The following is a 26,038-nucleotide window of genomic DNA, read 5'->3' as shown; positions in this document are numbered from 1 at the left end:
GCAATTGGGTTTGTGTTATTCGACCACATGGAAGATTTTACGCAAAGATCTTGGTGTAAAACCGTATAAAATACAGCTCCTGCAAGAACTGAAGCCGAACGATCTGCCACAACGTCGAATTTTCAGTGAATGGGCCCTAGAAAAGTTGGCAGGAAATCCGCTTTTTTATCGACAAATTTTGTTCAGCGATGAGGCTCATTTCTGGTTGAATGGCTACGTAAATAAGCAAAATTGCCGCATTTGGAGTGAAGAGCAACAGAAGCCGTTCAAGAACTGCCCATGCATCCCGAAAAATGCACTGTTTGGTGTGGTTTGTACGCTGGTGGAATCATTGGACCGTATTTTTTCAAAGATGCTGTTGGACGCAACGTTACAGTGAATGGCGATCGCTATCGTTCGATGCTAACAAACTTTTTGTTGCCAAAAATGGAAGAACTGAACTTGGTTGACATGTGGTTTCAACAAGATGGCGCTACATGCCACACAGCTCGCGATTCTATGGCCATTTTGAGGGAAAACTTCGGAGAACAATTCATCTCAAGAAATGGACCGGTAAGTTGGCCACCAAGATCATGCGATTAGACGCCTTTAGACTATTTTTTGTGGGGCTACGTCAAGTCTAAAGTCTACAGAAATAAGCCAGTAACTATTCCAGCTTTGGAAGACAACATTTCCGAAGAAATTAGGATATAAAAAAGGCATTCGACACAGTAAGCCACACAATTCTGCTGGACAAACTATATAATGCTGGTATCAGAGGTGTTGCACATATGTGGTTTTCATCCTATTTGAAAGAAAGGGTGCAATATGTTGTCATAGGAGGTGTGAAGAGTGAGGTCCAGGTAGTAGATTGTGGTGTACCACAAGGATCGGTCCTTGGGCCAATCCTATTTCTTGTATTCATAAATGACCTTTTCTCATGTAACTACAATGGTGTGCCAGTGTCATTCGCAGATGACACTGCTTTTGCATATTGTGGGTTGGATGGTTTGAACTTGGAGAGTGTGATGCAGACTGATGTTGATAGGTTGTTGTTGTGGTTCAAACACAATAATCTGTCTCTTAACCTGTCAAAGACCAAGTATATTCTGTTCACACTGTCGTCAAGCTGGAATTTACCATCTGGTTTGAAGTTCCACGTTGATTGTTTGCGGAATAATTGTAACTGTCAAGTTGTCACGCAAATTGACTCCATCAAATATTTAGGTGTTACAGTAGATGAGAAGCTTACCTGGTCTCTACACATACGTTATGTTAAAAATTATATTTTACATATCCTGAGAAAATTCTATTTTCTAAATAAGATTCTTCCAACCACCATTCTTAGACAGTTATACTTTGCTCTTGTTGACTCTAAACTGAATTATGGAATAAGTTGTTGGGGCTCTACTTACATTACCCACTTGAGACCACTTATAACCTTACAAAAATCTATGTCAGAGCTGTTAAAAAATCAGGAAGATATGAACATGCCTTTCCCCTTTTTCAAGATATAAAATGCTTGCCTCTAAGATACATATATGTTTTCAAAGTTTTATACCTATTCTTTGTAATGTCTGGAAACAGTGGTCAGGCACTTTTCAGGGAGAGAACAAATTATCAAACTAGGAGAGTCACTTCTGATCTGCTAAGGCTTCCCAGGTCATATACCACTTGTTTCCAGAAATCGTTTGTATTTCTAGGTCCGAAATTTTTCAATAATTTACCTTTTGAGGCAAAGAGAATTGATAATAGGAAAATGTTCAAATATTACATTCTTAAATGGCTTAGAAATATCTTGCCTGATTGTTTAGAGCACATGTTTTTTATTCTTTCTTAGTTTTCGACATAATAATTATTATAGTTGTTGAAAATCATATCAAAAAGTAATTAACAAACTGGAAATGTATGAGAGGTGAGTGAATGTGTGAGTGTGTGTTTTCATTTTTTTCTTGCCCAAAAAAATTTTTTTTTTCTTCTTTCTGATTTTATTCAATTATAGTATAAGCACTCCTGCTTGCACACGTTAAGCATTTTATGCTTACAGCAAGCTAGAAATATTCTGTTTCGAAAAAGCTTTGTTTTTTTTCATAATACATCATACACGTAGAAAGCCTTATTACATAAATTATATTTTATACAATTTCTTCAGTGCACTTTGCATTTTATTTCCATTTTTGATGTTTGATGTATTTGAAATTTTGTATGTATTTGATTTTTGAATCAGAATAAAAACAATTTGTATTTGTATTTGTAAATTCGGGCTATTCCGGCCGAAATGCTCGAAAAAGTTGCCCAAAATTGGACTTTCCGATGGACCACCTAAGACGCAGCCGCGGTCAACATTTAAATGAAATTATCTTCAAAAAGTAAATGTCATGTACCAATCTAACGTTTCAAATAAAGAACCGATGAGATTTTGCAAATTTTATGCGTTTTATTGTTTAAAAAAGTTCTCAAGCTCTTAAAAAATCACCCGTTACAACGGAAATTCCTTGAGGTGGCATTCTATGCAAACGACTGCACAAGTTGCGTCTATTTTGAATAAAAATAAATTTTCCTCTTCCATGTAGAGGAGCAACCAATAAAACCTGTCTCATATCAGTATTTCTGATTCTTTCAACTCTAGTACAGCCAAATACACTCCTTAGAAACCTCATTTCTGCAGCTTGAATTCCACTGTCCATTCTACGTGTGTGAATCCAATTCTCACTTCCATATAGGAGAGTCGCAACTGCAATGGTGATTATGACTCCTTTTCTTTATCTATTATTTTTGTAGGATATTATTCTTAGAATCAATATCTTGATACAAATCAATAAAACTTTCATTAATTCAACACATTCACATTCTACATCTTCTTAATCTATTCATTGAGATTTTTCCCTAAAAAAACTAACTTGTTTATTTATTTTATTAACGATGTTGCTTTTTGATTTAATCACATGTCTACTCCCATATGATGATATTCGTACGTCAAAATAGAATTATCATCGCTAAAATCTCATATTCTACATTCTTCAATTTCGAGAAACCTCATATATACGTCGACGCGCCTTGTTTCAAAGTACTTGTATACCAAATTTCATCCAAATTGGACAATAACTGCGACTGTAAAGGCCATTCCACACAGCACGTGGCGTGCGTGGCTGGACGCACGCTAGCTACTTTTCAAAACATCGCTTCCCAGCTAATCAAATGAAGCAATTCACATAGCAGCCACGGCCACGCGGCAACGCTTGCTATACTAGCCACGCGTGGCTACCGTTCGCTCTCTGAGCGATCTTTTCAAACGTGTCCAGCCACGTTTTGGTCCGAGCATGCGCAGAACGTATACTAGACGTATACTATCGTATAGAACGTATACTATCATTGTCAGCCTCAAGGTCGCGCATTAAATGATGGAATTCGCCATAGGTCTTCCTTTTTTTATTGATTGGATGTACCCACTGGTCCCGTGCTGTCACCCAATACAATAAAACCAGCTCATTATCATTACTACTGCTGCTGTTGGAGTCATCAAACCAAGGTAAGCCACAAGAAAATCCAGATTCACACCACGGGACCGTCGGAGTTGACATCTTCCTGCATACTGACGGGAAACGTGGCCGGTATAGCATCGCAACAGTCGTGGCGGTGTGAATTGGCATGTGGCTAGCGTGGCCGGCGTGGCGTGCGTCCAACCACGCACGCCACGTGCTGTGTGGAATGGCCTTAACTGCGGTACAAACACACAGACAAAAGCCGATCGAGTCGAAACTTAGGCTCAACTCACACCTTCGCTACTCAGGTCGAGAAGAGACTCGACTCTAGTCGAGAGAATTTGTTTCCAAATGGTGACACTCAGACCAGTCGATTCTCCGCAACGTCACCATTTAAAAACACATGCTCTCGACTGGAGTCAAGTGTCATCTCGACCTGAGTCGCGTAACTGTGAGTTGAGCCTAAGACCTCAGCTTTGCTTCGGTCAATTGATTGTGGATTTGTGAATTTGATTTGTAACTTTATGACAACCAATTTGAATTGAAAAATATTGTCAAACTCACCCTTCGAAAATAAATGAAATGAAAAGATGTTTCATCAAAATACCCATATTTATGTCCTTCCGGTGGCGTAGAGGGTATTGGTTGGCGATATACGTCATAAAGTCATCTCCCACTGGTGGTCCTTCGGAGTGGCAGAAATTAAATTCAGTAAATCTCAAATAATAATATATAAAATCACTTTGCTTATATGGGCTACTTGAATCAAATAAAAACAATATAAAAAGTTTCAGTACCCTCGCTATTCACTCTTTCTCTTTCTCTTCATAGAAGGATACTAAGGGCCGTTTGCACAGTCAAAGCTCAAACTCGATTTAATCAGCTGGTGGCTTAAACTCAAAATGAAATACATTATAACAAACTAGACCTGATATGGATTTATCCAGTTTAAAATGAAATTTAGTTTAAACTCTCACTGCGCAAACGGCCCTTAAAGTTTTTATATTGTTTCTACTCAAATATGATTATTGATGACAATAGTCTGCATACAAAACAGTAACTTTAAATATTAGAATTAATTTTGAACACTGTGAACCACCAATGCAATTTTTTGAACCAAGCCCCTATTTGTAATTTTACATCTATTTCCAAGTAATTCTCCATCTATTTACATCTAATTTCCATTTTACATCTTTTTTACATCTATTTACATTCTATTTCTATTACATCTATTAATATTACATCTATAACCAAGCCCCTATTTGTAATTTTACATCTATTTCCGCTTAAAAGCCTTTCTCAAATATATGTATAACAAACATCCGCATACCAAACCGTAACTCCTATTATTAGAGTCAATAATATGAGAAATAAAGTCAACGAATTATTTCTCTATAGTCTGAGAGATATTACTTTTCACACGGCTCTCTCTCCAAGACAGAGAGGCCCGATGCTCTTTCCATCAGTAATCACCACCACTACCTATAGAGAGGTCCACGTTATAATGGCAATGTTTGATTAGCAATGGTATTGCTATCATTGTCTATCATTCAACAGAGCGGATAGCGCTATCTCTCTCCCGGTTTTCTATCATGCCAGATCGTCTTTCAACAGTGTAGAATTAATAAATAATCAACAAAAAATTCGATCTTGTTTAAAAATTCATAATGAAGTAATAGCCTATAAAATGAAATTTTTTGCTTGATAAAATTTAATCGATTATTTTGAACGAAAATGAACAGTTTCTATTATATCAATAAACCGGTTTCAGTTACCCTTCATAGAGGATCGACAATGTTGTTTTCCTAGCTTTCTCCACTGCCATTACAACGTGGACCTCACTATAGGTTCAAGCCACACGAAGCGGTTCTCAGACGATTCGGCAGGGCAGGAGCTCTTCTATTATTAGCTAATATTACAGAACCCAAATCCATTCAGCCAATAGGAGAGATCCTCGTCTGAAAAACGCCTCATGTTGCTTGGTACTTACCATGCATATCCAACAATATTATTAGAGATTAAATCCTTCTCCTCTCTAGTTTCAAAAATGACAGGCAAAAACACTGGGTACATTATGTACAGAAAAGTTTTCAGGTTTCGTTCCAAAATGAGTATAAGGTAACTTTTTCAAATCCTCCTTACTCCAATGTCCATACCTCAGTCTAACTTCTGTGGCTGATCCGGCAACAGAAAAATATTTAGGTTCCATTTCGGGGCGAATACATCCCCTTTGTTGCCTAACTCTGCATAATTTGATATTTGCAAGTTTTATGTTTGTAATTTCGATAATTTCAAATGTTGATATTTGTAATAGATTTTGAATATTTCCACTTCCCTTGCCCTATTACCATAGGTAAGAAAAGTATTGCTTTCCGAAAAAAATTAAGGTACCCCAATTTCCAAATTTCGATACGTTTCAAGGTCCCCTGAGTCCAAAAAAGTGGTTTTTTGGTATTGGTCTGTGTGTGTGTGTGTGTGTATGTGTGTGTGTGTGTGTGTGTGTGTGTGTGTGTGTGTGTGTGTGTGTGTGTGTGTGTGTGTGTGTGTGTGTGTGTGTGTGTGTGTGTGTGTGTGTGTGTGTGTGTGTGTGTGTGTATGTGGGTCTGTGTACACGATATCTCATCTCCCAATATTAACGGAATGACTTGAAATTTGGAACTTAAGGTCCTTTCCCTATAAGGATCCGACACGAACAATTTCGATCAAATGCGATCCAAGATGACGGCCGAAATGGCGGAAATGTTGTCAAAGACAGGGTTTTTCGCGATTCTCTCGAAAACAGCTCCAACGATTTCGATCAAAGTTATACCTAAAATAGTCATTGATAAGTTCTATCAACTGCCACAAGTCCCATATCTGTGAAAATTCCAGGAGCTCCGCCCCATCTATGCAAAGTTTGATTCCAGATTCTCAATTATTAGGATTCAGATACAATTTACACAACAAATTTTGAGGGGAAAAGATTGAGCATGAGAATCTCCACAATCAATGTTTAGTAACATTTCCACCTAAAATTAAATTCTTCAATGTTGTTTCCCATCACGAACTGCTTATTATTAAATCACTTTTTGCTATTAGAAAAAACGACTAGCAGTCAGATATTAATTTTTACAATAAATGAATTAATCACTTACTGTGACAACGAGATCTTTCGGCAGGTTCGCCATCTTCGTGGTTCTACTCATAGACAAGTAGAAGGATAGAATAGCAATTTTTAGTGTGCTGTTGGTGTCTATTGGATTAGTGTTGGTTTGTTGTGGCTGAGAAGGTAATCAAAAAGGATGTGGGATTAGAAGTTGGTTTGTTTGTTTAAAATACATTGTTTATTGCTTTTAAATTGGGTGTATATCTCAAACTGTTCTATTGTGTCCAATTCTGGTCCTTTGTTTTTTATGTGTATGATTTGTAGACCAGTATTTATGTTTGTGTGTTTGTGATTTTCTTGAATTAGGTGGTAAAAAACAACACTCAAAGCAAAAAAAAATATATTGGTTCAGATATTTTGATGACATCATCCTCTTATATAATGGCAATAAAAGACAATGTGAACAACTCAGAACAAAAATTAACAAAATCGATAAAAAACTCCAATTTACAGCTGAATATGAACATGAAAACACCCTCAATTTCTTAGATTGAAGTATCACAAAACACAGCCAACAACACTCCTTCAACATATTCAGGAAGCCAACCATGACAGATACCCTTATTCACAACTCCTCAAATCATCCTGTTCAACATAAACACTCAGCTTTCCTATCTATGCTACACAGACTTCAAACCATCCCTCTCTCACCTGAACACTACAAAGCAGAACTCAATACCATAGAATATTTAGCACAACAGATCGGATACCAACACAACCTAATCGACAAACTACTCCAAAAAATCAAAAATAAAAAACAGGAGAAGGACAAAACTGAAAAGTTAATAACACTGACATACATAAACAACAAATCCAACAGAATAGGAAGTATGTTTAGAAAATCTGGGTATAAAGTGGCATTCAAAACAAAAAAATAAAATCTACAAGCAAATCAATAAAAGAGAAAAGATTCAAGACAACAAAAAACTCAAACTCCCAGGAGTATGCAAGCTAAAATGCTCTGAATGTGATAAATTCTATATCGAACAGACTGGCCGCTCATTCAATCAGAGATACAAGAAACATATCCAGGGACTAAAAACAAAAACAGAATCTACATTTGCTGACCACCTAATTCAAGAAAATCACAAACACACAAACATAAATACTGGTCTACAAATCATACACATAAAAAACAAAGGACCAGAATTGGACACAATAGAACAGTTTGAGATATACACCCAATTTAAAAGGGATAGACAATGTATATTAAACGAACAAACCAACTTCAAATCCCACATTCTTTTTGATTACCTTCTCAGCAAAACAAACCCAATAGACACCAATAGACACCAACAGCACCAACAAACACTAATCCAATAGACACCAATAGACACCAACAGCACCAACGAACACTAATCCAATAGACACCAACAGAACACTAAAAATTGCCATTCTATCCTTCTACTTGTCTATGAGTACAACCAAGAAGATTGCGAACCTGCCGAAAGATCTCATTGTCACAGTGAGTGATCAATTCATTTATTGTAAAATATCTGACTGCCAGTCGAATTTTCTAATAAGCTCGAAAATAGAAAATAATATTTTCTAAAAATAAGCTCGAAAATGTGATTATCCAATTGCAAACTGTTGGCAACTGTTTATTCTTTTTAATGATTCACTATGGAGAGATAGCAGACCTCGTGTGTCTCCAGCGTTATTGCCCTGTCACTAGCTGGCTCAAATCTTTGAATAGTAGACTTGAGATGCGCGTGAACACTAGCGTCATGTGATCAATTCTAATAACGGCAAGGAAAGTTGTGTGAGTGCACCACACCAGATTTTTGATTTTGATATTTCTCATTGTTGTATTGTTTTGGAAAATTTGAGACTTGAATGTTGGTCACTCACCCCACAGCTGACGACTTCCAAAAAGCACATCAGAGAAACTGAACTCTCCCTGATAGGAGAACCTGTAGACCCAGGTGGGCTGACTGGTGTTGGCAAAGCCCTGCAGCCTGGCTGCCTCTACTATGCCAGTCGTGTAAAGACGGTCGGTTAGCATCTGAATTCAATCAAACTTCATTCATTCATTTATACATTTATTCATGCAGTTACTCAGTATTATCATAGAGGAAAGATAGAATGAGAAGATATCTCATAGTATGTGTACCAATTTCCACTGTCAACATGAGCCGATAGTCCTATAAGCCTGGTTTTTACTAGTAGTGTTCCCTGTGCAAGTACTATCTTGTGAACTCTTTCAAAACGTTCATGATAGAGAACTAGTCTTCAGTGGAGTAGAGTGATCCCACCGTGGGATAGTACTCTACCACTTGCCTTCCCCCACCACCGCTTCTCACTCTACTCTACCACTACTATGCTAGTGAAAACAGTCTCGAGCTAGAAGAGTAGAGTCGTGCCGTATACTATCAAGTTCAAGAAGTATTGTTATTTATTAAAAAGTATTAATTTTATTCATTAAAAAGTGTTAAATTATTAAAGTATTAATAAGTGTTCAAGTGTTTATTTATCGAAAAGTATTTACATTTTAAGGTTAGTTATGTTTACTAGACAACACACTTTACCCTCACACACTTTATCCTCAATTGTAGTGGAAACAGTCACTCGACCAAGTAAGTAGAGTAGAGTTAGCTCGGTAGAGTTGGTATGCCAGTTACTCGACTACTTCTTCCACTAGTGAAAACCAGGCTTTAAGGTTCAGTCCTATACCCGAAAAGTAGGCCTCAATGGCGAACGAACGTATCTCGCTGTCCCAACACAGAATGGGACTGAGCTGTGCAAGAACAAAACTTTTAAACCATCACGTCTCTCAAATGCACAGAAGCCGGTTGAATTTTAACCGTGATCAATTCGACGAGAACCAATCGGAGAAGCTGTCTTTTCTTTTTTTGTGTTTTCAAAAACACCTTCTCTGATTGGTTCTCCTGAAATAAATCATGGTTGAAATTTAACCGGCTGCTGTGCAACCGGGCCTCAAGTTTCTATTTTTATTTATATCAACAATACTTGATATTTCTTGTTGACCGCTCGTAGTGAGATCTGTGTTTTAACTAGGATTTTCTTTTATCTGTCCATATGTAACGTGATTACGGCCAAACGCGTGGGTAGAATTTGATGAGATTTGGCAGGAATATTCCTTTTTCTCCTGCGCGTCGATGTATACACAAGTTTTCCTTGAAAATTTGCATTCTAAGGATAATATGAAAAGGAAAGTATTCCTCCATACTCTGATATCACTATATATTATCATGTACTTTGAAGGTAGGACTTATCATACTATAGAGTTATTCATAATAATTAATCAGCTGACAAGTGGATTATTCATCGCATGCATTACAAGATATCTATTTCCATTTCTGTTTCTATAAGGTAAGGATTCAATATTTTTCATGATGCGTGCCCATCAGTATCAATATTCTCACATTTGAAAAACAAATTTAATGATTGATTGAAAATTAAAATAAAATAAACTGAATTCTGAAGAAATTTTAATATTCTTGATTGAACAATAGTTATTTGTGCAACTAGTGCGCAAAGTGACAGTTTGCTGCACCGAAAGAAACGTTTACTTGGAATGGTTTCTTGATTGCAGCAGAGGAACTTTGCGCACGTATTTCACATTAAGTTTTTCCTACAGTTACCATTGAATATGAAAAGTGGGTAATTATGGGTAAAATTGCCTGAAATGCATCAAATGTTTTTCTGTGTAATTTTATTATTGATAAAAACCTTAATTTATTGTCAAATTGAATAAAAATGTTGTCCTTGGTTATACTTAATAATTTGCGCGTTGTGCTTCGTTGCACCTCTGCTCACTATAGCAGCCCAGTCACTGTTACCAACTTCATTTTGATTTTGCTGCACTGTTGCTCCATATAACCTACTAAGTATTTTGCGTTGCCATGTTGCAAATCTGGAGTGCAGAAAATTTTTCCCGCACTAGAGCGGAAAAGTGATTCTTTGCGTTCTGTAATCAGTGCAGCAATGGCCACTTTTCAACGTAACTGTAGGAAAAAATAATTTCAAAATAGTTGAGAAATATTTTTATCAGATGGAAAGATTATCACGTTTGTATCATGTTTGATACAAATTCAAACGTGAACTGAGTTAATTGACATATATTATTAAGTAAGTGTTTCATCTTGAAAAAAACAAATAACATTTTTAAGAGTAGATTATGATTCAACTGTTAATTGTGATTCAACCGAATCAACTAGAACAGGTGACATCAGATACTTGTGGATGAGAAAACTGCGTGAGGTCTACTGTTCATAGAACTACTAGTGATGAAGTTAATTGAATACCTTGACAAAAGCGTTGAAATCGTCGAACAATGATTTTTGATGGCCTGGCAATATGGGGTAGTAGAACTCCCTTGTGCGCTCAGAAAACTTGGGTTTCAGCTTGTCGTACATTGTATGGTTGTAGTCGAGTGCATAGGCGCCCATCTCCAGGTTCCAATATGTGTTCACCCTGTCCTCCAATATCGGTTTGTCCCACAGTTCTGCAATCAATCAATTCATTTTCCATTCTAACAAAAACAGTTAATTATACTGTATAGTGAGGTCCACGTTATAATGGCAGTGGAGAAAAACGTTGCAAGGCCTCTGTCTTCTTAATGCCTTCTATAGACGGTAGATGATACACTTTTTGTGTAGTTGAAAAGTTGATATTGTGGTAATTATCCATATTGAATGAGAAAGACTAAGAAATTGTCAAAAAACCACTGATTTATTGATAATTAGAAAGACCGGTCTCGGTTATTACACCATTGTCAATCTCTGATAAACTAAAACTAAAAACAAGAGCAGCAGAATTTATACTAGTGGGCGAGTACTGCTATTGGTCAAGGGCATGAACGCCTGCTATTGGCCCAGCTAGACAGTCTCCTCCCACTCAACGGTGTGACAAAATGGTGGCTAAAAGCTTTAGCTAAACTAAAAGTTGAGTTTTATCATAAAATTGTAATCATACATGAGTCAATAGTTTTCCATTTACATATTTATCTTTCACACTTGTTTTCTTGGCTCTTATTTTGTACTGAAAGTAAATTTTGTTAGCATGGCGACTCTGTTGCTTTAGCCACCATTTTGTCACACCGTTGAGTGGGAGGAGACTGTCTAGCTGGGCCAATAGCAGGCGTTCATGCCCTTGACCAATAGCAGTACTCGCCCACTAGTATAAATGCTGCTGCTCTTGTTTTTAGTTTTAGTTTATCAGAGATTGAGTTGAGTGGGAGGTAGCTGATACAGGTTTATTGATGTAATATTAACGGCTCATTTTCGTTTGAAATGAACAATTATATTCTATTAAGCCAGAAATCATATTTTACGATAATTTCATAACTAAAGGTGCGTACAGACTTTCGCTCTGCTCCGCAACCGAAGTCACTCCAGCAGAGCGAGCAAGAGTGGTTCGACCGGGGAACGCGAGAAGAGCTAACATCTTCCGTAACGTTCATGATGGGTGCGACTGTAGAGCGGAGGCGGAGCGACTGCGGTGCGATGGAGGAACGAGGGCGGAACGAGGGCGGAGCGTGCTCGGTGCGGGCTGGAGGTGCGTATATGTGTACGCAGCTTAAGATGGAATATTTTGTTGACTAATCATGAATTCTACATTGTTAAGAATCGATCTGGCAACAGAGCAAAGCGAGAAAGAGATAGCGCTATCCGCTTTGTTGAATGATGAACAAGGATAGCAATACAATCGCTAATCACACACTGCCATTATAACGTGGACCTCACTAAAGCAAGAACTGGAAAAGGTTGTGAGATGCGATGTGCCAACTACAGGAGACTTCAAAACGATGGCGATTGACGCAGAGAGGCATGGAGAGCTGCTGCCTACCAGCCCAACAAAGTTAACCTAATAGAGAATATTGTCATACATGACATCAAAACCTATTCAATTTTTGAAATATTATTCTGTGAATTGGGAATCTGGTTACGAATTGAATTATTGAATATAATTGATAAAGCGAGAAGATCTCCAATGTACAAAGATGAAACGTGTGTTTTATCACGTTTTATGAAGGCAATATTATGGGTTTTAGCTCCATGCTATACAAACAAGAGTGAGTTGACTTTTGGTCTGTGAATCAAGGCTGCACGTGTTTTTCACATAAATAGATTTGGAATTTTTCTTTCGAGGCCCGTATACTTGAACCGTTTGTAAGGCATTGGTTACCTGAAGGATTCTGTCTTGAGAATTCAATTAGAGGCTGTCACAGTCCGGGCAGTTTAAACCTACATAATTGTGTTTTCAGGATTTGAATCTTGTAGGGAAAGCTGGTGTTTTTGATTCATCAACTGGCAGAGTTTTTTTATATTTTTTCATTTCAAATTCGGGAGTGTTTTAACTGGACCTTGAAGAGCAGGCCAAGGGACTTTATGTTAAGGTAAAGTAAGATCTATAAAACACTTATTGAAATGGGCTGCTTTTAAATTAATTTTTAAGTTTTATTTTGTTTTATCAAGATCTATAATTTTAAATAGTAATTTTTTTGTTTTTTTTTCTATTGTTTTATTATCATAAACTGAACGACCACAGATCAGCAAAGCGAGTAGCCCCTCAAATATTCATCTGATTATTATTATTTCCTAATTTCTGATTATAATTCTAATTTTGTAATAAATAATTTATTGTTTTGTTTTAAATATCAAAAACCTGTACGATCTCTCTTCCTTGTTTTTTTCATTTTCCCACCCTTACAATATTCAAAAATGAAATCTGAAGTAGTAAAAGAAGAAGGCGAAGAAGAAGAAGATAGAGATGTTTGGATTCAGTGTTGGAAGGGAAGGAGAGCACTGAAAAGGAGAAGGAGAAGACTGAGAAAAAAGAGGCGGAGAGGAAGAAGGAAGAGGAAGAGAAGAGGAAAAAAAGGAGGTGAGGAAGAAATGGAGGAGGATTGATAAGAGGAGAAGGAAGAGGTGAGAGAGAGAGAAGGGAGAAGAAGAAGAAGAGAAGTAGGAACAATGAAAAAGAAGGAGGTGAGGAAGAAATGGAGGAGGATTGATAAGAGGAGAAGGAAGAGGTGAGAGAGAGAGAGAAGGGAGAAGAAGAAGAAGAGAAGTAGGAACAATGATAAGGGGCGATGAAGAAGGAGAAGGAGACGGAGAATCGTGGAAGAAACTTGATATGGAGAGAAGGTTTTTTGAATGCAAATAGAAAAAGGGTAGAAGAAGACGAAAATGAAGAGGAAGAGGAAGAAGGAGAAGAAAAAGAAGAGGAAGAAGAGAAAGAAGAAAACGAAAAAGAAGAAAAGGAAGAAGAAGAAGATGAAGAAAAATGAGAAAAAGAAGGAGAGAAAGAAGAAGAATGAGAATAAGAAGGACATGGGAAGGGAGGAGAAGGAGAAGAAAAGAAGAAGAAGAAGAAGAGAAGAAGAAGAAGAAAAGAAAAAGAAGAAAAGGAAGAAGAAGAAGAAGAAGATGAAGAAAAATAAGAAGAAGAAGGAGAATAAGAAGGAGAGAAAGAAGAAGAATGAGAATAAGAAGAAGAGGAAGAATAAGAAGGGCATGGAAAGGGAGGAGAAGGAGAAGAAAAAGAAGAAGAAGAAGAGAAAGAAGAAAACGAAAAAGAAGAAAAAGAAGAAGAAGAAGAAGAAGAAGAAGGAAGAAGAAGAGAAGAAGAAGAAGAAGAAGGAGCAGAGGAGGACGTACGTGCAGCGGGAAGGAGGCCGGCGGCGTCTGTGAAGCTGAGCACATAGGGAATTGTTCTCACGGCTCCAGCCCTCAGCATAATCAGTGGGTCCTCTTCTAGAAAGTTCTCATCCACGACCGGCCCGAATGGACTCATCGGCATGTTTTGGTAGGCCTGCAACATCAATCAATCAATCAATCAATCAATCACTACTAGTTCTGTGGACAGTGGACCTCGCGCAGCTATAAACCACAGCCACAGAATACAATACAGAATGGAAAGTCGGCTAGAATCACTACTGCACCCCCGTAAACCAAGCCATAGTGCTTACTGGTAACGTCAGCACAGGTAGGGAGCTCCTACACCAATAAAAATTTGTTAATTTCAGCTGATTCATATCAGCTAGTGCCGGTTGCACAAAAGCAGGTTAAATTTTAACCGAGATTAATTCCACGAGAACCAATCAGAGATCCGTTTTGTCAAAAAAGCATTCTTTGATTAGTCCTCGTAAAATCAATCACGGTTAAAATTTAACCGGCCTATGTACATCCGGGTCCTAGTGTTTCTATTGGTGTAGGAGCCCTGACGTTACCATTAACCACCTGTCATGCACTATGGCTTTGTTTACCGATCCTCTGTCTTGTCAATGCCTTCTATACACGATAGCTATATTGATGTAATATTAACTGTCCATCCAATTTTAAAATAATCTATGCATATAAAAATGAATGTCTATATTTTTTCCCTATGGACTAAAAAATTACTTGACAAAACGGAATGAAACTTTGGGAATATGTTGTGTGATTATTGGGGATGGTTTCTGACCAGAAATTTCAATAAGGGGGCTAATAATCATTATTTATTAATCCATTTTAGAGACCTTTGTTTTAATACTTGCCGGCCAAACCGGCTACGGAAGAACGGAGAGATGATCATGATTCTAGATCATGTTGTGATAATATGATTTAGCATTATTAAAGTCACCAGCTGTAATAATAAACGAGTGACCCGTGCTTAATACGGTGGTTTAGAGTTGAAGTGTAGTTGTTGATTGGTACCAGCTGTAGATAATGGTTCCTTGTGCCTATTAAATAATTATCAGTCCTCTATTATAATAATTGAGATACTGGAAAATGTTGAAAAAAAATCACCTCATGACAGAGTTGTTCATATTGCATTCATTAATTACTGAAGTATGACAGAATCATTTAAATTTTGTTGAATTTAGCTTAGCTGATATTCATCCAAAAATGGGAGATTGAAAGAATATGTAATCTTTGTGATTCATCGTATATCGCATATTTTCTGGACCATCTATTGACAATCAACAACCATGAACGCATTAAATTCATCTTTGAAACACTGATTCATCCTATCTATTTTTAAATACTTTACTGATAGATATTACTACCAATTGATTGAGTAGAATATGTTTGAGGAATAATAAATGCTGCATGACTAAGCACATAGGAAGTCCGTAATGAGATGTGAATAAAAATATTGATAGTCAGATAAATTTCATGATTCACCAAATAAAGTCAAGTATGACATGAGATACATTGACTTTTTGGCGGTACGAATTTTGCCGGGCCAGCTAGTCAATTATATTTCATTAAGCAAGAAATTATATTTTTCAAAAAATTCATAATTAATGTACATGATTTAGACAAAATATTCTGTTAATTACTGATCAATTCTACATTGTTAAAAGATGATCTTACAACAGAGCCAAGGGAGAAAGAGATAAGGCTATCCGCTTTGTTGAATGATAGACAAGGATAGCAATGCCATTGCTTATCAACCACTACCATTATAACGTGGACCTGACTATAGTGTGTCTCAGCCCTTACATAAGATATGGCGTGCTGATTGTAGGGGTGGAGGACATTCTTGATGTCATCGAAGAAAGTGAGGTTCGCCAGACAGTCGCGGATCTCAGACATGAGGATTCGGCGGCATTTGAGGTTATTGAACACATAGTGGTAGCTTTTGGCGGCCACATTGGACCCCAGGGCCCACGGCACCAGGGCGGAGCCCCCGAACGACATCGCCTGATGAAAGTGAACTGCAACACACACCAGTCCATTCAGAATTATTCTGAAATTACTTGACAAATAATTGATTATTTCAAACAAGAAGGCACATATTTATGAAGATGGAAATTAATGAGAAAATATCTTGATTCACTAGTACCGTAGTTCTATTAATAGTAGACCTCGCGCAGTCTTGCTATACTAGTAGTTCTATGAACAGCGGACCAGCACCTCCAAGAGAGAAAGAGAGAGAGAAGAGAGGGAAAGAAAAAAGAGGAAGAGAGAAGAGAGAGAAAAGAGGAAGATAAGAGAGAGAGAAGAAAGAGAGGAGGAAAAAGAGGGAGGGAGTGAGAAGAGGGAGAGAGAGAAGAGTGAGGGAAAGAGAGAGAGAAGAAAGAGAGGAGAAAAAAGAGGGAGAGAGAGAGAAGAGAGGAGAGGGTGAGAGAGAAGAGAGGAGAGGGAGGGAGAGTGAAAAGAGAGAGCTTCGCTTCAAAGTACAAAAGCATAGAACACTTCTTCAATGAGTTTGAAACTCTTGTAGATATAGGACTGTAACTTTCAGGATAAGTTATTGGTTGAATACGGTTGTCTATATTTTGATGTATAACTGAATTTCAACCCCTCATAAGGGCGTGACTCAGGGGTTGTAACTCGAATATTGTAAATGTAAACACCCATTGTGTGGTACATCATTTTAAAGGCTTTTTTGGAACAAGAAAGATGACATCAATAGAAATGTTCTATGATTAAAAATAGCGGATGATTGAAGTTCCAGTTTTTAAAGAGATGATTGGTGAAGTAATGAAACTTCAAACAACACTTTTTTGAATAGATAACGAAACACTTTGAAATAACTGGTTAAATATCTACTGTTAATTACTATTTACGTTGCATTCTAAATGTAAATGACCTCGAAATGCCTTCCTTCTCTCGTTTGACAGTGTGCCAGTCTGTCATAAATGTGAATGAGATGTAAATCAATATATATATATATACACTCACTCGCAGAACTGAAAATCTACCGGATCAAAAACGTTCAAATTTGGTAGGTATGTTCATTTGGCCCTTTAGGGGTGCACTAAGAAATCTTTTGGCAATATTTTAACTCTAAGGGTGGTTTTTAAGGGTTCAAAGTTCGTCTTTATATTCTTCCTATTGTATATTCTTCTTATTTCAATATCTTAAAATTATAATTGGAATGTCCATACAATATTTTAATATAGAACTATAATCTAGAGAGAGTACCTCTTCGAAACAGTTGTTCTGGTAACTGAATTAAAAATTTTGTCAGGTTGGCATTAAGTTGAGTTGACTTTGTTAGGTTGGCACCAAGTTGAAGATTGAAATGCATTTATCCAGGACCTCCTAAATACAAATTTATCCAGTAGGCCTACCTCCTAAATACCTATTTAGGAGGTCCTGATTTATCGCGGAAAAATTGATTGGGTACTGCTACTTCAATCACAGCTATTCCTGGGAATATTATATTACTAGCTGTCAGGCTCGCTTCGCTTGCCATATCCGTTTAGTCAGACGTTTAGTCTGGACCCCCGACTGGATCGTCCAAACATATGATAAAAATGTGACATAACATTTGAAATCTGGTAGGTGTGTTCAGTTGGCCCTTTAGAGGTGCAATAAGAACGGATTTTGAAAAATTTCCAAAGATGAGCCCAAAATCTGCGTTTTTCAGCGTTTTCTCAGCTTTATCGAGAACAAATGAACAGAAAATGTTCAAATTACTACAGAAGCTCAGCTGGGGTGCAATAATGTTGTGTTAGAAGGAATTTGAATTAACGCCCAAAATCTGCGTTTTCCAGCGTTTTTTTGCGCTTTCTCAGCTTTATCGAGAACAAATGAACAAAAAATGTATTAGTATTCTAGTATATCCAGTGTATTAGTATATATTCTAGTATTAGTATAAAATCTGTATGTAAAATGAAACGTACGAATGAAATATTTTGTCAATTGATCATCAATTCTACATTTTTAAAAAACGATCTGGCAACAGAGCAAAGCGAGAAAGAGATAGCGCTATGCGCTTTGTTGAACGATAGACAATGTAGACCTCACTATAGCACTAATGTCAATATAACAATATTGTGACATATTCGTGAATATAAATATTATTTATATACTGAGGACCACGTTATAATGGCAGTGTTTGATTAGCAATGATATTGCTATCCTTGTCTATCAGTCATCAAAGCGCATAAGGCTATCTCGTTATCGCTTCGCTCTGTTGCCAGATAATATTTTAACAATGTGGAATTGATAATTAACTAACAAAATATTTCATTCAAGAAATGAAAATTTATTATAAAATTATTGAAAAATATAATTAATTGCTTAATGAAATATAATTGAATATTTTGAACGAGAATGAACAGTTAATATTACATCAATAAACCTGTTTCAGCTACCGTCTATAGAAGGCATTGACATAACAGAGGTTCAGCAACGTTTTTCTCCTATCTTTCCCCACTGCCACTATATCTTGGACCTCACTATAGAAATTCTCGCTCGGGTACATTCTAGGAATAGTTTTGATGATCAGTTTAACTTGTGATGTTTGTTTTTGAATAGTTACGACACTGACATGATTTGCGGGACAACAAGTGCAGTTGTACAGCAGCCGCACCCGCAGCCACGCCCACCAGGGTGATCTTGTTGGGGTCGCCGAGGAAGTGGGGGATGTTGCGTTGCACCCACTTCATGGCGGTCACCTGGTCAAACAGACCAAAGGTTGGCCGGCGGTGCTTTGGGGTTGTTGCCCATTGCCAGGAAGCCTGCAAATCAAACAACCAAGCCGAGTTGAGGCTCAAACTTTCTACTGGTGATATTTCTCAAAGTTTTTCGATTTGTATATCATCAAGCTATCAAAATTGAAAAGTTTTCTTAGGAAAACATTTTTTCCTACAGTTACGTTGAAAAGTGGCCATTGCTGCACTGATTACAGAACGCAAAGAATCACTTTTCCGCTCTAGTGCGGGAAAAATTTTTCTGCACTCCAGATTTGCAACATGGCAACGCAAAATACTTAGTAGGTTATATGGAGCAACAGTGCAGCAAAATCAAAATGAAGTTGGTAACAGTGACTGCTGTGGCTGCTATAGTGAGCAGAGGTGCAACGAAGCACAACGCGCTAATTATTATTCATTATATATTATAACCAAGGACAACGAGGACTTTAGGATTTTAGGATTAAGGTTTTTATCAATAATAAAATTACACAGAAAAACATTTGATGGATTTCAGGCAATTTTACCCATAATCACCCACTTTTCATATTCAATGGTAACTGTAGGAAAAACTTAATGTGAAATACGTGCGCAAAGTTCCTCTGCTGCACTCAAGAAACCATTCCGCCCTCGCCTACGGCTTGGGCGTAAACGTTTCTTTCGATGCAGCAAACTGTCACTTTGCGCACTAGTTGCACAAATAACTATTTCCGATTTGTTTCTTTAAGGCTGTGCGGAAACTAAAAATAGACTCTCTACTGGTGATATTTTTCGATTTGTATATCATCAAGCGAGTTGAAGAAAGGCGACGGGGCCGCGCTACCTGTACACTGGGCTATTGTTCCAAAAAGGTTCATCCTCCAACTCTTGACTATCACACTCTATTGTCCTCTGAATCCGCTTCATTACCCTCATTAGTGGCCGGGAGTGGCCCCGTCTGCTTTCGTGAAGGCAGTTTTAGCTGGTAGGGACTCATCTATCACTTTCCACCTTACCTGTTACTTGTATTTTCACTTTATTATTGAATCTAGATTAGTGTTCAAGTACTTTTTATTCAGTTATTCCTAATGGTTCATTTCGATGAAACTCAACTTGCTCACAAGCTGTGTACAGACTAACTTGAGTTACATACAATTCATGGTTACACACCACGTGCACTATTCATCAGCTGATGATATGTCTATGTAATGTATCTAGTGTCATCATGTACACTGAATATAATAGGACGTAAGAATGAGTATAAAAAGACGTAATCTTTATTTAAAAAATAAAAAATAATACGTTCTCAGTTTGACTCAATTTGTACTTATAATCGATAGTAATGTGTGTGTTTATCCAATCAATGTAGGCTACCACTGGTTTACAGCTGAAAATGCCTTCAATAATCAGACTGGGCCACCAATTCATTCCTCAGAGTGGAATCCTTAACTATAAACCTCGAAACTCATCAACAATAGGCGACCACTGAAGGGTCACTAGAACTTCTACCTGTTCATCCATTGCTTTTGGCGGCCCCGTCTCCTCTCTTTTACCGCATCAAGCTATCAAAATGAAAAGTTTTCTTAGGTGAACATTTTTTTCCGATCATTACTTTTTGAGATATGAGCGCCTGAAGTTCAAATTTTTGGGACAGAACATTTCAAACTCGTAAAGAGATAAATTCATGAGATTTAGGGGATATATTCTTCCTGGCATTCTCGATTGAATAAAACAAATTAATAGAAAACATTTTGGTCATTCTATGTTAATTGAATAACTTTTTGAAAAATTGATATTTTCAAAAATTTTTGTTCTATTCAATCAACAATATCATGAAGAATCCATCTTATAAATCTCATGGATTTATCTCTTACCGAATTTGAAATGTTCTGTCCCAGAAAATTCAAACTTCAGGCGCTCATATCTCAAAATGTAATGATCGGAAAAAAATGTTCACCTGAGAAAACTTTTTCATTTTGATAGCTTGTTGATATACAAATCGGAAAATATCACCAGTAGAAAGCTTATTTTTAGTCTTCGCACAGCCGCTTTGCACTTCGCTATGTGACGCTGGTAGTCTCTCATACTGTGCCGTTCTTACACTCCCAACAAAACACTATCAATCATCGACAGTGAATGGCTCAGTTAACAAAGAATCGGCTTGAAATTTGAAACATGTTCTTCTCCTGTATTTCTCCCCTGCCATTATCACTATAATTTAATCAGTTGAACAGTAAAATATGACAGTAAGCTGCAATTTACACACTGATTGACAACTAAAGAACTCATTCATTGGAGTTGGAGTGATCCGTGGTCTAGTAGATAGAGCATAGAGTGCATAGAGTGGTCTGGTGGATAGTGCTTGCATAGCAACCCAGAGATCATGGGTTCAAGCTCGCTCATCACCAAAATTATTTCATCACCAAAGGTCACTCACGTGTTATCGGATGAACACGTTGAACCGTTGTCAACGAGTCAACGTTTTCTACGGTGACTACGGATGCAGTAAAGCCTTGCCCGTTCTTACACTCTAACTCCAAAGAAAGCACTAAAAATAAACAGTGGTCGACTTGAGTTGATAATGAAATTGACTTGAAATTCGGAACTAAAAAGACCTATACCACGGGATATAATCTTACTCTATCATTTCTCTATGGTATAACTATAAATGATACAGTATCACCAGACATGATACAGTATCACCACAATATGGTACAGTATCATCTCATCTTGATACACAACACCATGGGATATTTATCTTCTTGAGCTAGCTTTTCTGTGTGGTATTACCTAGATGTCCCAGCCTGTAGTTGACGACGACAACGATGATATTCTCGCAGCACAGGTTGGCAGCAAACCTTCGGCCATCAAAGGGGAAGTCGTACATAAAGGTGCCGGGGTGCAGCAGAACCACGACATGAAACAGCTTAGCAGCACCCGGGTCCTTCTCCGTCAACCATTTGTGCTCGAAGTACGATCCCTGCCACAATCACAAATATTTATATTCACCAACATACTGTTGGGGCGCACACTGGACTACTTTATCCATAATCGCTCGACGGAGGTCGCACATTGGACGATGACACTCTTATATTGAAACCCTTCAATCGCAATAGTTATTTGTGCAACTAGTGCGCAAAGTGCCACTTTGCTGCACCGAAAGAAACGTTTACGCACGAGCCGTAGGCGAGTGCGGAATGATAGTTTCTTGAGTGCAGCAAAGAAACTTTGTGCACATATTGCACATTAAATTTTTCCTACAGCTACCATAGAATGTGAAAAGTCAGTAATAGACGGTGAACTTGTCCTACACCAAATAAAATGTTTGTTTGTGCAAATCTTTAGTATTTTTAATGCTGATAATAAATATTGCAACCATTCCACAACAGAATTATTTCAAATTCAGTCTGAATGACAATAGAATGAATATTATAAAGTTATATGAGATTCAATTATAAAAATACTTCCTCTACAAGAAGTCATCAGCAAGTGTAGAAATGGCACTTGTCTGGATAATGTATGTATTTTGAGCCATCAATGAGCCTAAAAAACATTATACTCCACCCGTGACTAACAGTTTAATATTCTCCTATCCGAAAACACCCGTGACTAACAGTTTAATATTCTCCTATCCGAAAACACAAAAGTTATGCAGCAAAACTTTGCTTATACTTAAACGGTGCCCATTAATTTGGTTCATTGATTAATTTGTCTATGCGATCAAAGCTGTAAGCTTATGTTTTAATTTGTCTATTAATGTAAATAAATAAATAAGTTAATAGGTCCAGGACTGATCAAGGATTAGGCTAGTGATCAGCCCTCAGGACAGACTTCTAACCTGACCAATCTATGAAATTTTCATGTGTACTTTTTATTTCAGTTCCAAATATTCTCAATTTTGAGTCTGAATGATATATTATACACAATTAGTGTAAAAATATAGTTTCAGCTTGTTTTTTTTTCTTGTAAATACATTAGTAAACGAGTCAATTTGGCCTTTCTGCTTTTCTGGCCAATCGCCTAGTAGCAGCATGAAACGTATAATTAAGGTTATAGGCTTACTGCATTATTTAAAACGTGATTAAATTATATTATATAGACATGACATTTACCTGAAATGCTGAACGTCAATCATTCAAGTCATTGTTGAGTAAACAATATATTGTATTGTGTTTTTGATTACGGTATTCAATAAATCTATTCTGTATTCTGTTTCTAATTCATCAACGGCATTCATTGAAGTTGTTCAACGAAAATGTGAGTAGAGATGTTTCGGGGTAAATATTTATGTTTCAAACCTAATGGATACATTATTGTTTTGAAAATATAACCTTAGTGTCAGTAATAAGAGAAACCTAACCACAAAAGTAATTGAAGATATAAAAATACTTGATTCCTTGATCATAAAAATGATCGATAAATGTTTCCAATGTCTTCCAGTTGAAAATATAGGCATCTCACACATAGAAAAATCGTTCATGATAACTTGAATAGGAATAAAATACTGATATTGAATACTATCAAAACTTCTTGTTTATTTACTGTTCGTTATTCAATATCCCACGGTAATAATCAGCTGTTTTACAAAATTTCCAGCCAGAACATATTCAGGTTTACCAACATTTCTTTTACTTTGCCGCACTCTACCGTCATACTCTTGCCGATCCTATGTCTTGTCAATGCCTTCTAAAGACGGTAGCTGATACAGGTTTATTGATGTAATATCAACTGTTCATCCTCGTTTGGAATAACCAATTATATTTTATCAAGCTGGAAATTATATTTTTCAATAGTTTCATAATAAATTTTCATAATCAAGATGAAATATTTTGTAAATCAATTATATTTTTACATTGTTGAAAAGTGATCTGCCAACAGAGCAGAGCGATAAAGAGGTAGTGCTATCTGCTTTATTGAATGATAGACAAGGATAGTAATATCATTGCTGAACAAACACTGCCATTATAACGTGGACCTCAGTATATCAATAATATTTATATCCACCAACATGTCAAAATATGTTACATCGACATGAGTGCTTTAGTGAGGTCCACGTTATAATGGCAGTGTTCAATTAGCAAAGGAATTGCTATCCTTGTCCATCTTTCAACAAAGCGGATAGCGCTATCTCTTTCTCGCTTTGCTCTGTTGCCAGATCGTCTTTTAACACTGTAGAGAATTAATAATCATTTGACAAAATATTTCATCAATTCATCATGAAATTATTGAAAATATAATTATTCGCTTATATTTTATAATTGATTATTGTAAACGAGAATGAACAGTTAATATTACATCAATAAACCTAATCAGCTACCGTCTTTAGAAGGCATTAACAAGACATAGGATCGGCAACGTTGTTCTTCTATCTTTCTCCACCGCCATTGAAACGTGGACCTCACTATAGCAATTACTTTTGCGACTGAAGGGCTTCAACATAAGAGTGTCATCATCCAATGTGCGACCTTCAATGAGCGATTATGGAAAAAGTGGTCCAGTGTGCGACCCATATCCCAGAATAACAATAAGGATGGGCAGGTGCTATGAATGGGTGGACGTTATCTCATATACATAGTAAAATTCCTTCTGGGATATTTGTCTTGTGGAAGCTTGCTAGGTTAAATGATAAAAACATACTGTTAACCGCTTATCATGGTATTATAATTACGATATTTTGACATTTATTGGAATTATGATATAAAATTAGTTGAGGTGTAGACCTACTATACCCCTGCGTTATATTATTGTATAATCTTCGTAGGTTTTTTATTTAAAGGTCGAATAAATACGTTTTTACTAACCAGGTACCTGTATACAGTGAGCATAAGACATGCTTCCTCGCTGCCCACATATCGGTTGGGTATGTTTGGAATGAAATTGTATTGGAGACACTGTTCAGGCAGCTTTGCAGACACATTTCTGGGGGTACTCCATTTTATGTCAGGATCAGCATACTGTCAACAAATTTACAGTCATCAATAACAATCAGGTATGGCAACAATAAATTAATATTCACTGTAAATATTCAAGGAAATAATATGAGAAATATCAAAATCTGAAAATCTACTTTGTGAAAGTAATTGAGGACTGAAAATTTTGTGAAGTGTACAACTCCAAGACTTAACATATGTGTCACCTTATCTAAATTTGGGAGAGGAATAGCACAAGGTTACCTCAATTTCATCTTCCTATCATTTTGATACTTATTATATGAATCAATAAAGAATAAATATGTGTATAATATTTGATAAAATATTCATGGTCACCAAAATTATGTTACAGATTCATCAGACGCATATAACTGATGAATCTCACCTAAATCTAATTTATTCTATAATGAGTATCACAACAATACGTCCCAACTATAGGTAGTGTGTTGATGGGAGGGATATAATCAAATAATATCCTTTTCAGAGAATCGACAATTATTTTGTTGAAACACCGTCAATTCATTAAGTTACATCACAATATTATATTATTGTTGTTGTAATTGCATTCAATCTTTATTATCATTGATTTATTTTATATTACTTCATAAAATCCGTTGAATAATCAGCAATACCGTCATTCAATGTAAATTAGTGTATAAGCCAGTAAATATTGTGACATACATAGATAAAGAACTCTTATCTAATCTAACAATAAATAGATATTCATGGTAGATATTCAAGTAAATAATATGAAATGATGATAATATGTAAATAAGTGTAGTAAACAGAATGATGTTACAGATTTATCGGTTGCATAATAAATGATAAATTTTTTTTCATTAGGGCTAATATCGAATATTGATAAAAATAGTAATCCAAGTACCTTTTTAAAATTATTGTCCACTCACAACATGTTCCAGCAATATGATGCCATTATCAAGTAATTGGAAAATAAATAAAATGACTTCAAATGTATACTTTTGCAATCTTCTTATATCTTGTTTTAATGGGATTTTATTTATTCTCCATTCACTTGATAATAACTTCGTATAGCCGAAACAGGTTGTGAGTAAACATTTTTGAAAAGGGTACTTAGCTTTTTATTTTTACTGATAAATTCTGATTCTTTACGAGAATGCCTTCA

General features: G+C 36.5%; 1 protein-coding gene across 1 annotated transcript in view; it reads right to left on the bottom strand.

The window, feature by feature from the left end:
• LOC111059293 (venom carboxylesterase-6) overlaps positions 1 to 26,038 on the bottom strand; it is a 43,530-nt gene that overhangs the window by 11,242 nt on the left and 6,250 nt on the right. Inside the window, 9 exon segments of the mRNA XM_039419831.1 lie at positions 4,026 to 4,146; positions 8,458 to 8,611; positions 10,875 to 11,074; positions 14,232 to 14,385; positions 16,062 to 16,276; positions 18,844 to 18,985; positions 18,987 to 19,033; positions 21,755 to 21,944; positions 24,766 to 24,918. Of these exon segments, the coding sequence (XP_039275765.1) occupies positions 4,026 to 4,146; positions 8,458 to 8,611; positions 10,875 to 11,074; positions 14,232 to 14,385; positions 16,062 to 16,276; positions 18,844 to 18,985; positions 18,987 to 19,033; positions 21,755 to 21,944; positions 24,766 to 24,918 (1,376 nt within the window).

This window comes from Nilaparvata lugens, chromosome 1, assembly GCF_014356525.2.
Source record: "Nilaparvata lugens isolate BPH chromosome 1, ASM1435652v1, whole genome shotgun sequence".
NCBI lineage: Eukaryota > Metazoa > Arthropoda > Insecta > Hemiptera > Delphacidae > Nilaparvata > Nilaparvata lugens.
The sequence above is the reverse complement of the archived record's forward strand: the minus strand, read 5'-3'. Positions and strand labels throughout refer to the sequence as shown.